The sequence below is a fragment of the Trichosurus vulpecula genome, chromosome 8 (assembly GCF_011100635.1).
Source record: "Trichosurus vulpecula isolate mTriVul1 chromosome 8, mTriVul1.pri, whole genome shotgun sequence".
Lineage (NCBI taxonomy): Eukaryota > Metazoa > Chordata > Mammalia > Diprotodontia > Phalangeridae > Trichosurus > Trichosurus vulpecula.
In genome coordinates, this window is record NC_050580.1 from 113,989,992 (window position 1) to 114,011,407 (window position 21,416).

Sequence of the window (21,416 nt, forward strand, 5' to 3'; positions counted from 1 at the left end):
TTCCACGAGCCTGTCCTTCTCCCCCAGAGCTCCCATTCCCCTTACGTAGACACAGGCACACACACCGCTGTCCAGCCAGCTCTAGAGAGGCCTGCAACTGGAGCTCCCTGCCCTTCCCAACAAAGAGAGGAGATTAGTGCTAGACCCCAACCTTAGTCCTGAGCGAGGATGCAACCACAGCCTCCACCCCAAGGAGCCACAAGGAGACCCTCAGAATGCCTCTGTCCACTGTCAATGAACAACAATGGGTGCTTTGAGAGGAGCAGGTTCCCTGGGTGAGGAGCTGCCGACAGTCAAGGGGATGCATGAGATGAGCTACAGGCACAGCCAAATTAGGAGGCACCTGGAGGCCTGGGGCTATATACCTCCAAGAAGGGAGGGGAAGAAGGGGAGACAGAGCTGGAAGGGGCTAGGAAGAGGCCTCCACACAGGTTGGGCTTTCTGAGGCCTCCCTTGTCTGCTGCTGTCAAGGTCAGCAGGTTCGGGTTCACCGAAGGGTCAGGATGGTTTGAATTACTGGCTCGGCAGCAGCTCGGCTGCTTGTGATCCATCTCCCAGTCCTTGAGTGGGCCCATCCCTCTCCTCCCCTCTCTCCAACGTCCCCAGCTAGACTAGAACAGGAGAGCCCCCCAAACCTCTGGAACCCAGGAGCCATGAAGGGAATCTACCTCCAGGGCCCTACTTTCTACAAGAGATGACCAGGCTACCAAAGGGATGCTGGGGACCTTGGCGTTACTCTCTAAGTGGGGACAATCCTCTCTCTTTCTCTTGCCTACCTTCTCCCTAAATCCCTGGCATGGCTAAAGGGTGTCCCTGCCAGCCAAACTACCCACTTGCCTGCCCACCCCTGGCCCTGGCTCACTGGTCTGAGGATGAGGAGTTAGACAAAGAGGAGATCTCTCCTCTCCCTGGCAGTGCAGCAATGCCTAGGGGACAGCCTCAGCTCCCTGGGCTCCTCCTCCTCCGGTCCAGAGACGAATGGGGGAGAAAGGGCAGCGCTGAGGCAGCAGATTTCCAGATCCGTGCCCTTGCCGGGTGGGGGAAGGGGATCAGACGCCTATCTGCAAGGAAGCTTCTAGGGAAGGGTAGCCAGGACTAGATAAAGTGTGCAAGACAGTGTGTCCGACGGGAAGGGGACCCTGTGAAAGGACCTGACAGCTTCTGCCTGGGCTGAGCACCCCCTTCTCACAGCATCCTGGGGCACACGTCGCTGTGTGTGGGATTTTTGAGTGTGTCCTTGTCATACAAATGTCGTGCCTAGCAGTCCTGGGAATTTTCCCCATGTTTTTGTTCTTTGTTCTAGATCTCAAAATGCTTCTTTCTCCATTCAGTCTCACTCTTTTCTCTATCCTTTGCACACAGACCAGCTGAGGTATAGAGGTGGTTAGTACTTTGGTCAAGGTCCCTGAAAGAGGAAGGCTTGCCTTCCAGCATACATTTCCATGCATCGAGGCATAGCCCTGTGTTGTCATATATGTACAGGTAATGGAAGGAGAGAAGGAAGGAAAAAAGGAAAGAAGGGAGGAAGGAAAGAAGGAAGGAAGGAAGGAAGAAGGAAGGAAGGAAACAAACATTTGTTAAGCACCTACTATGTGTCAGATACCATGCTAAATGCTTTACAAATTTTACTTCATTTAATCCTCACAACAACTCTGGGACATAAATGCTAGTATCATTCCCATCTTAAAATTGAAAAAAACTAAGGCAAACAGAGATTAAGTGACCTTCCCAGGGTCACACAGCTAATAAAAGTATAAGGCTGGATTTGAACTCAGATCTTCCCGACTCCAGGCCCAGCGCTCTATCCACTGTGCCACTGTCTCCAGATAAATTAATTTGTGTATGTGCACAGTACCCACAGTGGGCGCTCAATCAATGTCATTTGTTAGGTCGGTAAAGTACAAGCACAGATTCATACCAACTTATATATGTGTGTGTGCATATATAGCATGGCATAGTGAAAAGAACACTGGGTTTTTAGTTAGAAGACTCTGAGTTGGAATTTTAGCTTTTGCTACCTACTACCTGTGTGACCTTGGACAAGTCATTTCCCTGTCTCTGGGCCCCAGTTTCTTCAACTATAAGATGAGTGGGTTAATAGAATTCCAGTATTAGACTGGAAGGAACCTAAAGTCCAACTCTCTAATTTTACAGATTAAGAAACCAAGGCACAGTGATGTTGAAAAATGCAGAAATTACAGAAGAGCTGGGATTTGAACCCAGGTCCTCTGACTCCAAATTCAGTCCTCTTTCCACAATACCACTATGAACCTATTACGGTTAATGTTCAAGAATGGGCTGATGTCGAACATTCCCCAAAGAGGCCAACCAGTCTGCAATCTGCGATTTAAGTCAAAACAAGGAAAATTCTCCATACTACCTCCTTTGAGTAGGAGTGGCTTAATGTGCCACATCACATAGGAAACGTAGAATTAGGAAATTAAAGCCGGCTTCATACTTTGAGGTAGTATGGATAGAATGCTGGACTTGGAAGTTAGGTAGACCTGGGTTCAAATCCTGTCCCTACCCTTACTAGTCGTGTAAGCCACTTCCCTTCTTTCTTTGGGCCTCGGTTTCTTCATCTGAAAATGAAGGTATTGGATTAGATGGTCTCCAACCTCCCTTCTAGCTCTAAATCTATGACTTTACAGAAGTTTTCCTCTATCTTAATTGACATGAAACATCAAACATTGACTCATCCCTCAGGTCAGAATTGGACATTAGGCAGGTACTGAGCGTTAAGAAGCCCAAATACACAAATCTGTGAGCTATGCCTGTATAAAGGGTAGGGACACATCCTTGTGAATCTAGTTTCTGGATTGTCTTCTGACAATTCTCTGTAGTACAGGAGGTTAGACAGCATGTCCCTCCAATACTGATGAACACAACTTTATCTTACAGATGTTGAGGACAATCCATCCCCTCAACGTCTATGCTCCAGATGTGGCTTATATTTCTTTGTGCCAGATACATTAAAGTAAATCCTTCTTACAGTGCTTTTGAACACCTCGGAGAAGGTTCCATGCAAAGAGAAGGCTTTCATGCCCTGGAATGCAAAGGGCACCAGGTCCTCAGCTTTTCTTCTCTGCAGAGGTCAGAGAATTCCTCCCCCAGAGCAGGCCGGCAATTCCCTTGAGGTTTGCTGGAAAAGGGAATCAGACCTGGACACTGGGGAACAGAAAGGCTGGACAGTAGCCAGCCTGACTCTAGTCAATCTTGTATGTTGTCCGGATAGCTTGTTTTGTTTATCCAATGTAGTACTTTATATACACTGCCCAGGCCATTGGCATCCCGGGACTTATCCACCCTTGCTCCCAAGGGAACTGCTTCACAAGGTAATGTATTGTCTCCCTTGCATGGTATAGTGGAGAAAGAGCTGGAACTAAAGCCCTGAGTGAGAACCCAGCCTCTGCTAATTACTGACTCACCTGGAGCGAATGATTTTACCTCTCTAGGCATTAGGTTTCTTATCTGTAAAATGAGGAAACGGAACTCATTGATTTCCAAAGTCTCTTCCAGCATGAAATCCTGTGATCTTAGGAGTTCAGCAGGACTTACATGCAGAGAAAGACTCTGGGAAGCCTCTGAATTCTCTGGGCTTGTACATATGGCGCTACTATGGAACCCCATAGGCTAAGCAGCACTATCTATGGGGGCAGTGTGGCTTGTGTGACTCCAGATCACCCACACAGTTTGATATTTTAAATTCAATCTAACATCGAAGCGATTACAGGCATTATCCGGTTCTCCAGGAGACTGTTTTTAGACACACACTACTTACCCTATCTAGTCGTGTACACAGACATTCACTGGAAGCCAAGTGGTCCCAGATTACTGACCTCACCACTCCTGCTAATCCTTTCCTCATCCTTCATACCCAACAAGCAATTGTGCTCAACCCCAAGGGAAGGGGCTTCATCTCAACTTCGGCCTCCAGTCTCCAAAGTCAATTTCCCCCAGCAGTCCAACTTCAAGATAGCAGGCTGTTGTTCTTGGTCCCAGTACCCAAGAGGGTTTCACTTGGGACCTTTTCCCCTTCCCCTAGGTCATGGAAGTGTCCCCCTTTTCTGCTGACTTCTTCGCCCTTCCAAGCCATCCTCCTCCCTACACCAGCAAGAGAGGAGAAGTGTGTGTTTGTGGGGGCAGGTCAATAACTAGGGCTTGACTGGCTTCCTTTAATGAGCTACAAGAAGCCTACTCCAGCCACAGAGTCAGCCTACAAAAGGAGGTGTGAGCGGGCGGCCAGGAGCCAAGCAAGAGCCTAGCGGAGCCTCTCAGGTAATTGGTTTATCTATCTGGAAGCAGGGGGAGCAATCTCAGCACAGACAGACTAGCAGTAAAGTCTCTTCCTTAAGGCTATTTCCTTTGTCTTTTCAATTGCTTGCACATCCATGTGAGAGAGAGAGAAAGAGAGAGAGAGAGAGAAAGGGAGAGAGAGAGGGAGAGAGTGTTAAAGAGAGAGGGAGAGGGAGAAATGTTAATTTGTGAATTAATGGCTTTTCTCAGCGGAATTGTAAATTCAAATGTCACCTCACACGGTGACACCACCACCACCACGCCGCCGGTCTGCTGAAGAAGCAGTGATAAGATCCCCCACCTCCCTCAGCGCCCCTCCCTCCCCAAAGATAGCTGTGGAGTGGAACATGCTACTTTTAATTTGCAATAACAACACAACAGAGGTATGCTGTAATGACTGCCTTTCCCCAACCCTCCTCCCAGCTTCCCAGCTCCCCCTCTCCCAGGTCAGTTGGCTCTCCCATTTTCTTCCCCCACCCTTTACTATCCCCTTGCTGTTCCCAAACATAGCCTGCAGTTTAGTCCAGAACACTCAGCTAAGGTGTCCCCCACCCCAATTCCAGCAGGGCCTGACCACATTTGGGGTGAGAGGAAGCTCTTTGGAACTGAAGATGCTGCAACCCTCTCTTCTCCTTCAATAATCAGGGAATTAATGACCCTGAAGTTAAAGTGAGGCTGATAGTCAGGCCCTGCCCAGCTTTGGGGAAAAGGCTTCATTGTTTTCAAGCAGGAGGCGGGCAGCAGTGAGGGAGATTCATGGATGGAGATTGAATATGCAATTTTCTTTCACCTTGCCAAGAGCTGCCCCTGGGCTGTGCCTGGCCTAAATTTTTCCTTTTACCATCTCTGCCTTATCCGGCCCTCCCACCTCCCTTCCATTCTTTCCAGAAAATTACCTTCAAAATTGATTTCCACTTTTACAAACAAATATAATGGGAACACGGGAAAAAACTTGGGCCGTGATGAATTAGAGCTGTCAGGGGCTTCCAAGTCTCCTTTGCTTTTGTTTTACGGCCCGATCTGCTCTTTCTTTTTCCAAAGGCTGGCAGAAGTGCCCTCACCACCACCTTCACTGGCAGACCTGATAGTGGGCAGCACCCTGTTCTCTTCGACCAGCCCACTACAGTGCTTCAAGATCCGCCCCCCATCCTCCACCCACCTCACCAGTGATGAACCCTGTGCTCTAGACCCTGTGAAGTTCCAGGGAGGCCTGGTTCTCCTCCTCCTTGGCTCCCTGGCTGCTTAGATGGTCTCAACTGCCCGAAGGATGTCCTTGATCCCCAAGACCATGTTGCCCCAACCCCCATACCTCTTAAAGTCCAGACCAGATGCAAACCTCCACCTCCTCTAAAGTGGGCAGGATCAGTGTATACTTTGACTAGAGCAAATGAGAGACAGACAGACAGACACTGAGAGATCCTGAAAGGCAGGCAAGCAGGTAGACAGATAAATCCCATAAGACAGACTGAGATCCAGAAAGAGCAAACTCTACTTGAAAGAGCTGAATGGGGCTTGAATTTTGGAAAGGAAAAGGGGGACAGGGAACCCCAATGTTGGTTTCCACAATACTGTCTCATGAGGCTATACCTGGAAGGAGGCTCCAGAAGAGCCTATGGGTAAAGCAAAATGCTTTGCACATAGTAAATGCTTAATAAATGCTTATTCATTCATTCATTCAATCTCAGAACACACTCATGCCCCATGATAAGTTTTCAGCAAATCCATACCCCTATATCCAGGGTGAAATCCTCTCCTCATACCCTATTTCCCCTACTAAACTCCTACATGCTGTGAAAAGATCCTGTATCATCGGCCAGGACCCTGGTTGACCTGGTCACTGCAGTTGGTCTTGCCAGGGCTCACAAATTAAGATACCAGCTTGTGTCTAGGGCCTCCTTTGGGACCCAGCTTTCCTGCTCCTCACAGGTAACATATTTTGACCAGTCTCTTCAGCATTCTGGCCCTTGGTCCTGTATCTTCCCCTAACAGCTACTGCCATTATTCTGATACCTTCTTGCTCTAATCTGATCCTCTCTTTCCCCCTGCTAGACAGATTGAGATTTAAACAAGGATATTTATTTGTAGGGACAAGAGTAAATTAGTAGATAATACAGAGGGTACAAGAAGTGATCATGCAAAAAAAATTAGCTGGCCAGTGAACAACTAGATGCTTCTAATAACTCCATAGTAATTATAAGCTAGATACTCTTCAAGCCTCATCTGAGATTCAAGGCTTTATGCCTTCTAACTTGAAGCTAGAGTTATCAGTCTTCTATTTCTCCTCTTCATCTCTGACCATTCCTTCTTCTTGGTACCCTCCATCTTAGACTTGGTTCTGCCCAGCTTCTTACAGGGCTCATCCTATTAGCAAGTGAAAAAATCCATGCCCCTTTCACCGCCAATCAGCAAGAGTCATAGACACCTATCTGGTCTCCGATGCTCCACCTACACATTCCCATGTGATCACTAACTGTATCAGTAACTATGCCACTGTCCCCTCCCTCAGCTAAGGAGTTTTCCTGAACCAGGTATACAATTATACAAGTTATTTTAAATGCAATCCAATACAGCATATCTCCAAATTCATAAGAATATCCCCTTTCTTCACATTCTCACAGCTCAAAATACTTCCAGATACAAATACCATTCAGAGAAATGAAATTCTACCCAATCAAGATGTATTTCCAGACTTCTTCATCCAAGGATTTAATACATATATTCTCTCTCTTTCTGTCTCTGCTTGTCTCTATCTTTCTCAAAATTATATATAGACATCTGGACATAAACACACATTTCCTGAGTAAATACACACCTCAACATGTGTGAGCTATCATGTATGTGAAGGGAGACAGGGAGAAACAGAGATATCTTCAATTCAAAAACATTTATTAAGTGCCTACTATGTGCAAAGTACCATACTAAGTTCTGAGGGTACAAAATAAAGCCCAGTCCTCATCCTCAAGGAGTTTATAATCTAATATGGGGAATAAGCCATGGATGCAAATAATCATAATATGAGACAGCATGTGACAGGTACGCTGGAGAGATGAGAATATTGAGGACTAAGTAATCACTTCCAGCTGGGGGAGGCCAGGAAGGGCCTGATGGAGGAGATAGCAGCAGATTTGTGTTAATGCAAAGGGAAGATTTTAAAGTCAGCTGGCTGTGGGAGTGGTGGGGAGGTGAGGGAAGGGAGTCCATTCTAAGCATGAGGAAAAGCTTGAACAGAGATGAGAGACAAGAGAGGGCAGGATGTGAATGGGGTGGGTACAGAACGATGAAGAATCCATTTGGGCTGGAACAGAAAGTATGTTAAGGGAAGTAATGTATGATGCTGAGAATGGACCCTGAATGTCAGTGTAAGGAGCAGCTGGGCAGCACAGTGGCTAAAGCACAATGAATAGGCCTGGAGTCAGGAAGACCTCGCTTTTGAGTCTTTCCTGGAAAGTTTACTCGCTGTCACTTAACCACTCCATGCCTCCGTTTCCCCATCTCTAAAGTAGGGGTCGCACTAGTACCTCCCCCCTAGGGTTGTTATGAGAATCAAATGAGTTAAAATGTGTAAAGCACTATATAAAACTCACTTCTACTGTTGTTCTTGTCTGTATCTTATTTGTAGGCCGTAAGTTGCTGCTGGAGATTTTTGAGTGGATGAATGAGAGTAGGGGTAGGTGCATTAAGATTATTTGGGAAGGAGAACAAAGGGACAGATTGCAAAGGGGAGAGATTGGAGCAAGAAGACCAGTTAGAAGGCTATATAATGAGGGGGAAAGAAAAGAAATAAACATTCTCATAGTGTCTACTGTGTGCCTGGCACTGTGCTAATTTAATAATTATAATACATTTACAAGAGACAATTACAATAGTTAAAATAATAAAAAAAATTATAAGATAATGAGGCTTTGAGCTAGGATGGTTACCATGGGAAGGGAACAGAGGAAAAGGAAAGGGACATCTGATAGGAATTGGTAACTCATTAGAAATGTAGGGAATGGGGAAGGAAATAAGCATTTACTAAGCCCTTACCATGTGCTAGGCTCTGAGGTAAGCACTTTACAAATATTATATACAGCAAAAATTGACAAATAAATGTAGAGTAAGTTAAAAGATGACTTGGAGATTTTGAACCTGGGTAAATAGGAGTATAATGGTTCCTCAGCAGAAGTGGGGAAGTCACCAGGGGAAAGCTTTGGGGAGGAAGCTAACCATTCTGGTCTATACCTGTTAAGTTTGGTATACTAATAGAACATCTATCAGGCAATCGGAAATATGGGGCTGGAGTTTGGAGGAGAGGTTGCAGCTAGAAATAGAAATTTGGGAGTCATCTACACATTGTAGATGTGTTAATTAGCTCCACAGGAGTGGATTAGAACAGTAAAGAGAAGATTGTAAAGGTTTTGTGGAAAAAGAGGACTGAGGACAGACTTATGGGACACCGAAGTTAAAAGGATAAATGAAGTGAAGGAGTCGGGAAAGGAGACAGGGCAGAAAGGGTCAGAAAGATGGGAAGAGAACTCTAGATACAGTGTCACTGAAGCCATAGGAACAGAGTGTGGCAACAAGGCGGAGGTTTGGGAGTGAATGCCTGTAACCTCTGCTGGTAGGGAAGGAGGCTGGGGCTGGTGGATCACTTGAGTTGGGGAGTTCTAAGCTGAGATAGGGCCAAAGCACATGGCTTTCCACACCAAGTTAGGCACCAATATAGTAAGCCCCTGGGGCTCCATTTGCTACTGGGCTGCCAAGAGAGGGGCAAACCCACTCAGGTCAGAAGCAGCAGGTTAAAGCTTTTCTGCTCATCAGTAGCAGAATTGGCTCTCTGAATGACCACTGAACGTCCAGTCTGGGTGAGATAGGGAGACCCACTCTCAAAGAGAGGATGAGAGACAGACAGAGATAGAGACACAGAGAGACAGAGGCAGACAGAGCCAAAGAGAGATAGAGTAACAGACAGAGATAAACAGAGAGAAGGGCCCTGGTCAAACACTGCAAAGAGAAAAAGTCCTTTGGGTTTGTTGATAAGCAAGAGGTCATGAATGACTGGAGAAGTGATTTCAGTAGAGTGGTGGAAATGGAAGCCAGACTGACAGGACCTAAGGAGTGAGTGAATGGAAAGAAAATGGACTACTCTTTCCAGAAATTTAAAGGTAAGGGGAGAAGGGAGATAGAGAAATAGCTTGAGAGAGGTATCAGGGTCAAGGGAAGGTTTTCATAGAATTGGGGAATGACTGTGTTTGAGTATGTTTGTAGGTCAAGAAGAAGGAACCATAAGAGGGGTGAAGATTTAAGATACACAATACAGGGAATGATCGACAAGTCAAGGTTAAAGGAACATAGGAACATAGATTTAGAGCCAGAAGGGACTTCAGAAAGATCACTTTAGTCCAGACCCTCCATTTTATAGATGAGGAAATTAAAGCCCTGTGTGGGAGAGTGATTTGCTCAAGATCGCCTATGTTACAAGTAGCAGAGTTGAATTTTGAATCTGAGTCATTTGGCTCCAAATTTCTCTATCTTTCTACTATATCACACTTTAGTAGTTCTGGACAAGATGAGAGGGGGATGAGATCAAGGTGTACAGGAGTAAGGGTTAACACAGGCATGGCTGAAACTCCACCGAGCCTGGAAGGGACAGGGTGAAAGACAGGAGGGAAATGAGGACAAATTTAGAAGCATGGGATAGGGAAGTTCAAGTTAGTTGGTTATCTCACTAAAGTATTTTAGACATTTATTAGAAGGGAAGGAATAGGCCATCTCATTCAGTCCCCTCATTTTACATGAAAACTAGCTCAGATGAGGTAATTGAGGCTCAGAGAGGTTAAACTACTTGCCACACAGGAAGTGAGAGACAGCATCTGAATCCTGGTCCTCTGACTCTGGGATCAGGGTGTTTTACATTGTACCACTGCCTATCGATTTATTTACACCTAAACATGTTTATAGTATACTAAGAGACACAGCCACGGCTCGATCAAACATTTATTAGCAGATAGAGATGGACAAGGGCCAAACTTCCTGTGTATAGTCCTTTACCACACTGGTCCTGACCATGGCAACCCACTCCAACAAAGGGCCTGGACACAGAAGTGCTATGTGAGCTATGTTCAAGGAAGTTCCTGTCTAATATGACTTCACTTTCCCTCTTTTCCATGGTTCTGCCCATTATGCCTTTGAAATTCATGGCCTGTCCTCACAGGCCTACTCCCAGATACATTCATAACTACCTGCCAATAAAAAAGCCTGCACAGGCCTCCAGCCACTTTCAGGAACTACTGGGCTCTAGGGGCAGGGAGAAAGGCTGGTCCAGGACTACTGGACCTTATAGATCCCCCAGCTCTGCAGCTCTCAGCTGGGGACTTCTTTCTTCTCCCCCCTGCCCCCAACCACGGGCCCTGAGCAGAAGCCTCAGGTGTTACTCCTGTCCACATCCTAATCTCCCTGCTTGCTTTAAGTCAAATCAGCACAACACCCAGAGGGACGTCTTAGTGAAAAGCTTGCTGCGAAAATAAACGACTTTTTCAGGCTACAGCTTCATCCAAATCAGAAGGGAGATATTAAAGAAACTGATAGGAATCTGCCATTTGCAGCCACACAACCTACCAAGCATAACTATATTTGCTGGACACCACAATTCACTAGGTGTCTAATTAATTCAATGCAAACTTCTGGCCTCTGGCAACCTCACACTTGGAAGGAAAACACACACACACACACACACACACACACACACACACACACATACATGCATTCATTCTCCTTCCTCCTCACCATGCCTCCCCCCACCCCCACCCCAGCAACAGACACATGACCTCATTAGGATCCTAGTGGATCTACTTTGACTCACTTTCCCTTTCTCAAACTGTAACCAGTAACATTTAATGTACAGCAATGTTCCAAAACCCAGATGGAAGTTATTGGATAAAGATGTAAAAGGAGGACTGGCTAATGTGGGCCCACTCCCCCATCTCAATGATAAAACATACATTCTTATGTCTCTACTGCTATTATGAAAACATGTTTTCTGTTGGTGCCACCAAAAGCGCCAGGAAGCCCTCCACCCATCCAACCGAGCTAATATTAATTGGATGCTTAAAGATAAATATTTCAGCTGCAGTCATCAGGTACACTCAGAGTCACAGATGAACACACAGGCACACTCCAACTGACCCATTGCTTTACCACAACCCCAGGCTTGCGCTGGGTCACACCATCATAGCACACTTTAGGAGTGAATTTTCCCCACCAATCTCCCACTCTGCTCCTGGATGGCTGTCACATTTCCCAAACCTCTACCCTGGTAACTTCCCCCACCTCGCCCCATTGAAGGTCTGGTCAAGAGGCTTCTGACTCATGCTATAACACCACTTCTCTCCCACAGAGCCCAAGTTGATAGGTCCTATACTAATAACCCCACAGCTATGATTGCTGCAGATTCTAATAACGCTGTCCATATTATGAGTGCCAATGCCAATAATGCTCTGGGTATTATCACTGTGAACACCAATAACTCCTGCTGAGATTGTCTCCAATAATGCCAGCACATACTGCAGCGATTGTCCTCGCTAATGCCCATCCCTGTGACATTGTTAGAGCTGAAGAATGGGCCGCACTGTGCTGAGAGGGAGGGCTGGAAGGGAAAATCAACCTCCTTTAAGCCAAGAGGAAGCTCCTTGAGGCCTGCCCCCAGGAGCTGGTGCTCCTGATCTCAGTAGTTTCCTGTCAGCCTAATAGGCCTGCCCTGGGCCCAGGGTGGCCTCTCATGGAAAATGCCAATCATATCCAGTGCCAAATGGAGACCAAGGTGGTCAAAGCAGACCTACTCTCCTAGTGAGCTCCTAGGAGAGGAATGTGATACTTAAGTTCTTCCACTTCCCTCCTCCCATATTTTTGGTCTCCTTCTTGCCTCTGTCCTCCATCCCATCAGACCCAGTGGATGAAGCACTCATATACACCTGGGCATCTGAGTAGCCCCTCCCTTAGCCCCCTTGTACAGTCTGACTGCAGGCTGCTTTGCTACCTTTGCCTGGCTGGAGAGTTGGGCTACATCATCTTGACATATAATTATCTGCGCTCTTCTTAATCATCTGTGTTGCTACCTAACACAGGCTAGAACTAGTTGCACGTTGTAGGCCCTACATGAGGGCTGGGAGAGAACTGCCCCCACTTTCTCCTCTCTAGCCCTACTGCAGTACTCCAGTGCAGAGTCAACTGGGTTGGGGGATACTTAGCCTCCCCCTTGGAAACCCTCTCCTTCACACAAGAAGGGAAACTATCTTATCATTTCTCTTTCTCTTTTTTAAATCATGGAACCCTTTGACAGTCTGAGAAGCCTATGGACTTCTCAAAATGTTTGTTGTCTCCTTTTATAATTAAAGGAAACATCGAACTTCAGTTAGAGGCTCATGAAAATAAAGACGTAATTTTTTTTCCACCCAAATTCACAGACTCCCCTGAAATCTATCCACCTAGTAGGTGTTCCTGTTCTGGAGTAAGGGAAATCTGAGAGAGAGAGAGAGAGAGAGAGAGAGAGAGAGAAAGAGAGAGAGACAGAGAGACAGAGAGACAGAGACAGAGAGAGACAGAGAGACAGAGACAGAGAGAGACAGAGACAGAAAGAGGGAGACAGAGAGAGACAGAGAGACAGAGACAGACAGAGAGAGAGAGAGAGAGAGAGAGAGAGAGAGAGAGAAAGAAAGAAAGAGAGCAGCTAAGCTTCTGACCTCCCCTCCCACTCATCAGGTCAGTCTCCAAGGGTACCTTGGTGGGGAAAGGATGTTAAAAACCAAAAACAAACATGGTCAGTTCTCCAGGGAGAAAAGTAGTCTGCTCCAGCCAGGCCTAGCATACAGTGACTGTACTCTCCTGCCTTTCCCATACCCTGCTGCAAATTGGTTCAGTCTACCAGGTTCAGTCTAGCCTGAAGAGCAGAGAGAAGACTCACTCAAAATTCATCCCAGCGGTGTAATGGATAAGAAGGGAAAAGAATATGGTTGCATGGCTTGCCTCTATCTTCTTCCACACCAACACACCATCACCACCTCCCCGCCACCCCACCAAATAGCCCAGGCCTCAATATATGGAAGGTGGGTAGTGGGGAGAAGAGATGCTTTCATGGATTCCTGGAATTGGAGGGGATAGGAGGGATGAGGAAGCCTAAAGATCGAATACTTTTGAGGATTTGAAATAGATTTGAAAATCCCTCAGTTCATCTAATGTACCAGGGATTGGAAGGAAATAAGAATCCTCAAGTCTGGGTAGAAGCAATGGATACACACTCATTTTCTTCTCTGATACAACCCCTCCCTCCCCATAACTCTACCCAGGTTAGATTTGGGGGTGGGAACCTTTTTCTTACCACCTCTAACCCTAATTCAGCACCACCGTCGCCGCCAAAACAACCAAAATGAAATTTAGTGAGTGGTGTAGCCCGTGGCAGCCAAATGGGTTTGGATATTTCAGAAGAAGGCAAAATAGAGCCAGACAAGCTGTTTCCCTGTGAAACGAGGCCATTAGGGCTGCTGGAAGGAGTCCAGCACCAGGTCATCACTATCTTGCCAGGCCTGGGGCTCTCACATACTGTCCCCTCAGCCTGGGGTCCTCAAACACACTGTCCCCTCCGCCTGAGGTCTGGGGGCTTCCCCCATATTGTACCTTCAGACTGGGGGTCCCCTCAGCCTAGGGCTTTTATACACAGTGTTCCTCACTGTTATACACAGAGTGCCTTCGACCTTTAGCTCGAAGCCTAGGGCTCTCACACATGCATACATACTGTTCCCTTAGAGTAGGGCCTAGGGCAATCACACAGACTGTCCCTTCAGCTTGAGGGCCTTAAACTCATTGTTCCTTCAGCCTGGGGCTATCATACATACTGTGCTCATAGCTTAGGGCCCTCACACACACTGTCCCCTCAGCTTGGGGTCTGGAATCCTGGAACACATTGCCCCATCAGCCTAGGGCCCTCAGGCCTACTGCCCTCATATCCTGAGGCCCCCATATATATTATCCCCTAGATTGGAATCTGGGGGCTGTCACACTGTCGCCTCAGCCTGGAATCCTTACACAGAACCATCTCAGCTTGAGGCTTTCACATACATTGCCCCCTCAGGTTTGGGGCCACTCACTTATACTATCCCCTCAGTCTGGAGCCCAGAGCTCTTATACACATAGCCTCTTAACCTGGAGGCTTTGGATCCAATGGGAGTATATAGACAGGGCTTTGGGGAATGTGGAGTCTCAGGGGTTAGGGCCTCTGCTAAGACTGTACCTATAAGACTACCATCCAAGCAGACCCAGAAAACCCAACTGTCCTCAAAGAATCCACAATTTTCTAGCTTTTAAATTAAGGGGCAAGTGGATTTGCCAAAGGGAGGAAAGGGAAAAGTTCTCAGAAAGACTGAAATGTCTTTCTGCCCTCTTTTCTTCCCTCCTTCTTTTTCCTCCCTGCTATCTTGACTTTGTGTTGGAATGTTCCAAGCAAATGGAGAAAGTAATCATTTTATATGGGGGTAAGAAAGATACCACCCCCCCACGATTGTTTAAATAAAATAAAAATAAATAAAAATTGTTTAAATAATTTTCAGGTGTCATAGAGAAAGAACATCAGGGTATGACATCTTCCCCCACCTTGACAGTCTGGGGTCAAGTAAAAGGAATAGGAGGAGCTTTGGTACTAACTTGGTTTTACGTGAAACCTTCTTAAGGCAAGTAGTTCCTGTTCCACCTAGAATCAAATGGGGATAGGGTGAGTCCCAATGGTAGGTGAGCAGATGGTGGAGCTGATGGCAGAGCCTGCACCCTACCTCTGTCTGGGAGCCAGCAGGGTAGTGGGGGGACCAGGCTTCACTACTAAAACTGATCTCACCAAAGAGCAGCTGCAAGGCCAGACCAGAAACCGGAGCCCTGTGCCCGGGGACAAAGCACGCAAAGAGGAGGCCAAGTCTTTATCCTGCTCCCTACCTTCATCACGTTTCCTCTTCTCCCCATTGGAGCGAGGAATCCCCAGGATCCCATTGATGGAGTATGAGCCCACAGGATCATTGGAAGCACTGGAGACAGGAGGGGAGGCCGTGCTGGGAACTAGATAAGGCAAAGTGGAAAGGCTGTCAGGAGAGCAGAGCCCCAAGTCAGGGTGGGCAGCATTCGGAGGGAGCTCATAAATTCTTCCTCTTTCTGGTGCTTGATATGGGCCACCCCCATTGCTACAATTCAACCCTATTTAATTCTCCCTCATCTCCACAATCTGCTCTCTGGTAATGTTGGTCCGAACCCAGGCCTTCCTTACATCAGAGACAAGATACTCCCAGGATATTTTGAAGGGATCACAGGAGGCATGTCAAGATAAATTCAACTAAGGATAGAAAACTTAGCAAAGTCCATTCCACAGATACCTCCATATATAGCCTCGTCCCATTTCTTAGGCCAGATGAAATCACCTTGGAGCAGGCATTTTTTCCTTAGTTCTTACCCTTCAAGGCTGAACTCCACACCATGGACTTCAGATAGAAAGAAAAGAGAAGGGAGAGGGAGAAATCCAAAGTACACAGCGAGTAAATGAGAAAGATAGAGACGTAGGAAGAGGGAGGATTAGAGGGTAAGAAAGAGAGAGACATAGGAATGAGGAAAGACAAGGAGGAGGAAAGAAGGGAAAAAACCCAGGGAGGTAGAGATTCAGAAAAGGGAAGGAAAAAGGAGTAAATGAGGCAGGAAGAAGGAATAAAAGGGGAGAGGTTGAGTGAGGGTGAGACAGATAGCAAAAGGACAGTATTAGATGCGGAAAAAAAGAAAGGAAGGAAGAAGAAAGAGAAGTAAAGTGATAAGAGAAAGGAGGAGGGAGAGAAAAGGATTAGGGAGAAGATGGTCTGATAGCTTTCCAAAGGGAAATCCTAAGCTCCTTGGTGCCCTCTAAGAAAAGCGGGGGAGTTAGACCACGTCTAGGGGCCTCTGTTCCACCTGTCCCTTTGCTGCTGGTGCTCAGCTCACGGGGCATCTCTCATTTGTATTGCCTTGGGATCCTCCCAGGACCTACAATCTGTGCGTCCATCCCATCTTCTTACCTATGGTATGGCCAGGAGCTGTCACTCCTGTCCCCGTCCCATCTGGGGTTGGGTGGAAAGGCTGCTGAACTTTGGTCCGGATGATCCTGCAACAAACAGTGGGTCAAGTCAGAAACTTGGTTGACCCCAGTCCAGCCACTGGCTTTGATTTTTTTTTTTGTTTGTTCTCCCTAGCGCCTTAGCTTCCTCTCATCCATCTGCTCCCAGTTGCCCAGCCCTGACTGCTGCAAGGAGCAAGTTTTCCCTCCCGTTGGCTCTGCCAATCCAATCTAGTGTAGCTCAGTGAGGAAGCAATCTGCATTCTGTCCTACCCCTGGGCATCATCCAAATTGCAGCTTCATTTCAGCAGCAAGGATAGAAAAGGCAGACCAGGCAACAGCCCTATACAGCACAGCATGGCACAGTAGCTAGCATTTCCCATTCTGGGAGGTTGGGGGAGGGAGGCTTACACTCTCTGTGGTGGAGTCCCATTCTCCCCCCCCCACACTGCCTTTGAACAAGGCACATAGGAATTGGGGGTGGGGATGCCGGCAAGCAGGCTCCGACCTCATGGAAGTGCTCTGATGCATAGAGGAGGCAGAGGGGAAGGCACCCTAGCTTAAAAGGGAGATGCCAGGATGTTTCCAGGGGACCAGCAAGGATTGCTCAGTAGAAAGTAGGAAGAGGGCAAAAGATGGTTCACAGGTATGAACCCCTCCTTGGCATTTGTCTTGTCGCTGAAAGATCACACATGGTCCCAGTGTGAAGCCTTCACTGGAGGAAGTTGTTCTACTGTTGCTCCAACCTACTGGCCTCATACAGCCCAGAGCCCCAGTCTGGATCCATGGAAGATCAATCTCTACCCAGAGAAAATTTTTTCCCTAGATAGCCATTCATATCAGTTTGCTCAGCTGAATGACCTGCCTGGGCCTATTTGCTCATCAGTAAAACAAGCAATATTCGATTTGGATCTCCACACCCCTTCTAGTCTTAAATCCTATGATCCCATGAATACAGGTCAGTTCAATTCAATCAACATATACTGAGTGCCTACTATGTGTAAAGCTTTGGTTGGAGCTCTGTGAATTGACTCAGAGTAAAGGGAACCAGATAGAAGTCTCAGGTTTGAAGGATGATTCAGGTTTCCAGGGTGTCTGACCACCAACCTAAAAGACCCACCCAAGGACCAATGCTTAAGAGAGGGTCCCTCAAAACACTGGACAAGTCAGGTGTTCTGCAAAAACCTTTCTCAATGAAACTACTACTTTTTCCTTGGACGTTTTTAGGGGAATTGGTCTTAATTAAGGCTATCAGCAGGATTAAAATTAGTATTATTGTGAATGTATAGTCAACAAACAGTTATACCTACTACATGCAAGGCCCTGGACATTATTATTAATTGAACACTAGAGGTTTGTAGAGCACTGTGCTAGGTGATGGGGAAAAGCAAGGATGACAATACTCTCTTCAAGGGACTCACAATCTGCTTTTGGAAGTCAGATAAAAAGATGATCCAGAGCACAAACCAGCTTATGATTGGCTGGTTGTCACCCTTCATTCTCAAAGAGGACCAAAATGACATCACTATGCTGGAGTCAAGCTTCAATGCTAAGGCCAAATGAGTGCAAGAGAGAAGTGCTGTGGGAGTTTGTGGAAGGGGGAGAGCACTGTAGGTTGATACATCTGAGAAATGTCTGAAAAAGGACTCTTCCTTTTTAGTAAGAGCTAAGCTGGGTCTTAAAGGCAGCATATGACTTAGATAAGAGGTTATGCAGGTGTTGTGGAAAATGCACAGAAGGCCAAGCATGGCAGCATATGCCTGCATCCTCTGATATGGCGGGAGCCTGAGACTGGTGCATCAACTGACTGCAGGAGTTTGGAACTTCGGTAGGGCTAAAGCCCATTGGGATGTCTGTGCTCACTTTGGCACTAATGAGGAAAGCTCCCAGAATGGAGAAGAAAGGAAGGAAGGAAGGAAGGAAGGAAGAAAGAAAGGAAGGAAGAAAGAAAGGAAGAAAAAAAGGGAGGAAGGAAGGAAGAAAGAAAAAAGGAAGGAAGGAAGGAAGGAAGGGGGGAAGAAAGAAAGAAAGAGAAAGAAAGAAGGAAAGGAAGGAAGAAAGGAAGGAAGGAAGGAAGGAAGGAAGAAAGAAAGAAAAAAGAAAGAAAAGAAGGAAGAAAGGAAGAAAGAAAGGAAGGAAGGAAGGAAGGAAGGAAGGAAGGAAGGAAGGAAGGAAGAAAGGAAGAAAGAAAAAAGAAAGAAAGGAAGGAAGAAAGGAAGGAAGGAAGAAAGAAAGAAAGAGAGAGAGAAAGGAAGAAAGAAAAGAAGAAAGGAAGGAAGAAAGAAAGAGAAAGAGAGAAAGGAAGGAAGGCAGAAAGAAAGAGAAAAAGAGAAAGGAAGGAAGAAAGAAAGAAAGAAAGAAAAGAAGGAAGGAAGGAAGGTAGGAAGGAAGAAAGAAAGAAGGGAGGGAGGCAAGGAGGAAAGAAAGAAAAAAGAAGGGAAGGAAGAGAAAGAAAGGAGGAAGGAAGGAAGGAAAGGAAGAAGGAAAGAAAGAAGAGGAAGGAAGGAATAAAAAAGAAAGAAATAAAATTTCACTGAATTGGGAATCAGGAGTCTTGGGTTCTAGTTTCTGTTGTGCTATTAATTGGTTGTGACCTTCAGTTATTCATTCCTTTAGTAACCAGTTTCTTTATCTATAAAATAAGGGATTAAAGAATATCAAAGGTACCTTCCTACTCTAAAAGTATTTGTGTCTTTGATTCTAAATGAGAAAGAAGGAGGGGAAGAGCAGTAGAAGTAGAGAGAACGACAGGAGCAGAGACATATAGGCAGGAGTGTACTTGGGGCTTTTTTCTCATGTGGTCTAAATCTATTGTTTTCTGGGAGAAAAGGAATTTGGGGGTTATCCTTCAATTTCTGGGGTTGTCAATGAAGAGCCTTTGAAAGGTTGGGGGTAAGGGGAAACTGAACAAAGCAGTGCTTTAGAAATATGAATCTGCCACCAAAGCATAGGACAGATTAGAATAGAGGGAGTCCAGGAGGGAGGAGACTAGTTAGGAGGCCGTAGCAACAGAACAGGCAAAAAGTGACAAAGGTCTGGACTGAGACGTCAGTGATGGGCATGGAAAGAAGAAGACAGATTGGAGAAACATTGCAAAGGAAGAATCAAAATGAAGAATCCACAGGATTTGCTCCGTCACTGATGAGATGTGTGGAGGGAAGAGGAAGAATCAGAGATAATTCTGAGGTTTCAAGCCTGGGTGACTAGGAGATTAGTGGTACTATTGACAGAAAGAAGGAAATCAGGAAGAGGGAAAGATGATGAGTTTGATTTTTAAACATGTTGTGTTTGAGGTTGGCCTGGGGTATTGAGGTGGAGATATTCAGTGGGCCATTAAATATCTAGTACCGGACCTTCACAAGAGAGAGCAGAGCTAGAAATGTAAATTTAGAGATCATTTGTATTCAAGTGAGAGACTCAGCCTGGCCTGCGGTGGAGAGAGAGATGGCCTTGGAGCCCCGAAGACATGATGTCAAGGCATACCTCTGACACATACTCGCTGTGTGACCCAGGGCAATTCACTTAACCTCTCAGGGCTGTAGGCCAGAGATGTCAAACATGGCCCAGCAGCTGTATTCAGCCTGTAACGCTCCAGAGGATAGCCCCAGATTGAAATGTAATTGGGAAATATTTTTTAAAATAAATAAGAATACAACGAAGCATATATAATATTATATTTTAAAACTAAGTCAATACCGGGCCCTCAGGGATCCTTATGTATAGATTAGTGGCCTCATTTCTATTTGAGTTTGACAACACTGCTCTAGGTAACTATCTAAGCCTATGAGTTGTGCTAGCAGAAGGAATTTCCTCTTCTGGGAGGTGCTTATACCTAGGAAATCATAGATGATTCAGTCTTGATTCCTCTTCCTATCCTTGCATTTCTTTGAATGACAGTTGAAGTCACTGGAATGGATGACATCTCAGAAGGAGAGAGTATAGCTAGAAGAGTAGAGGGCTGACATCTGAACCATTAGGGATACCCATATTAAGAGGGTAGGAGGAGGACATGGAGCCAATGAGAGACAGGTAAGAGAGAACCAAGATAGTGTAGTATCATGGAAGTCAAGGGAGTATCAGGAAAGGGAAGCAGTCTCCGATGTTAAATGCAACAACTAAGAAGGATGAGGAGTGGGAAAAGGCCTGGGAATGAGATCGTTGATGGCCTTGGAAAAAGCCATTTCAGGACCACTGTGACAAACGGATTAAGTATCTAATGGGAAGTGCAGCAGTAGAGAGACTTAGACTATCCTTTTGAAAAGTTTTGGAGTAAAAGGAAAGAGGTTTGGCTCTAGCACAAGGGAGTAGAAGGCTAGAGGGAAAGAGGTTGGCTGGTTTTTTGTTATTGTTTTTAGATTAAGAGGGGCACGAGCATGTTATTGGGAGAATGGGGAGAGCCAGGGGAGAAAGGGAATGTTTGATCATGCAACAGAGGGAATCTTTGACAGGGTAAGGACTGAGAGAGGATGGGAGGGGGTGGAGTCAAGATCATCAGACAAGGGTTTCCACATTGGATTGAAAGGGAACATCTTCCCTCAGAGTGGAGGAAAAGGACCCAGGAATGGTAAAAACAGATATTTTTTCAATGCAAGAAGGCTGAATGAAGAAGCTCAAATGACCTTTCTCTGAAGGAGGAGGTGAGGTCATCTGCTGAGAAAGGAGTTGGGTAGAGGCTGGAGAGTCTAAAGAAGATAGAAAAGGGTGGGGAGTCTCCCAGGGAGTCAACGTGAGATGAATAAAAGGATTATTGGACGGCCAAGGCTAGTTGTTCCCAACCCAGGAGCAGAAGGCTCCAGAGCCTGACAATGGGCATCCTAGGTGGCTCTGAAGTCCCTGGGTTTGGGATACAGATTCTAGTTGACGGGCTATGGGCCAAGGGTAAGAAATGCTGAGGCTATGAGAAGACGTGGCTGCAAAGCTTAGCACAGATAGGGCTCTCCTTGATGGGCTGCTTGTCTTTGTTACCCAAAGCCTCTGACCCCCAGGGCACTAGTGCAGATTTAGCTGAGTCAGAAAGTGATGGAAAATCACT

At 46.2% G+C, this 21,416-nt stretch overlaps 1 protein-coding gene across 7 annotated transcripts in view; it reads right to left on the reverse strand.

Annotated features, from left to right (window-relative positions):
* The window catches only part of PAX2 (paired box 2), a 109,136-nt gene that overhangs the window by 44,624 nt on the left and 43,096 nt on the right, over nt 1-21,416 (reverse strand). For 5 of the 7 annotated variants that reach the window (XM_036735727.1, XM_036735723.1, XM_036735722.1 and 2 more), the window contains 2 exons: nt 16,347-16,432; nt 15,250-15,369 (listed from right to left, as the gene is read on the reverse strand). In XM_036735727.1, the coding sequence (XP_036591622.1) occupies nt 15,250-15,369; nt 16,347-16,432 (206 nt within the window). Of the gene's footprint in view, nt 1-5,605; nt 5,675-15,249; nt 15,370-16,346; nt 16,433-21,416 lie in introns of all 7 variants that reach the window. The other 2 variants (XM_036735726.1, XM_036735721.1) reach the window with 1 other exon arrangement.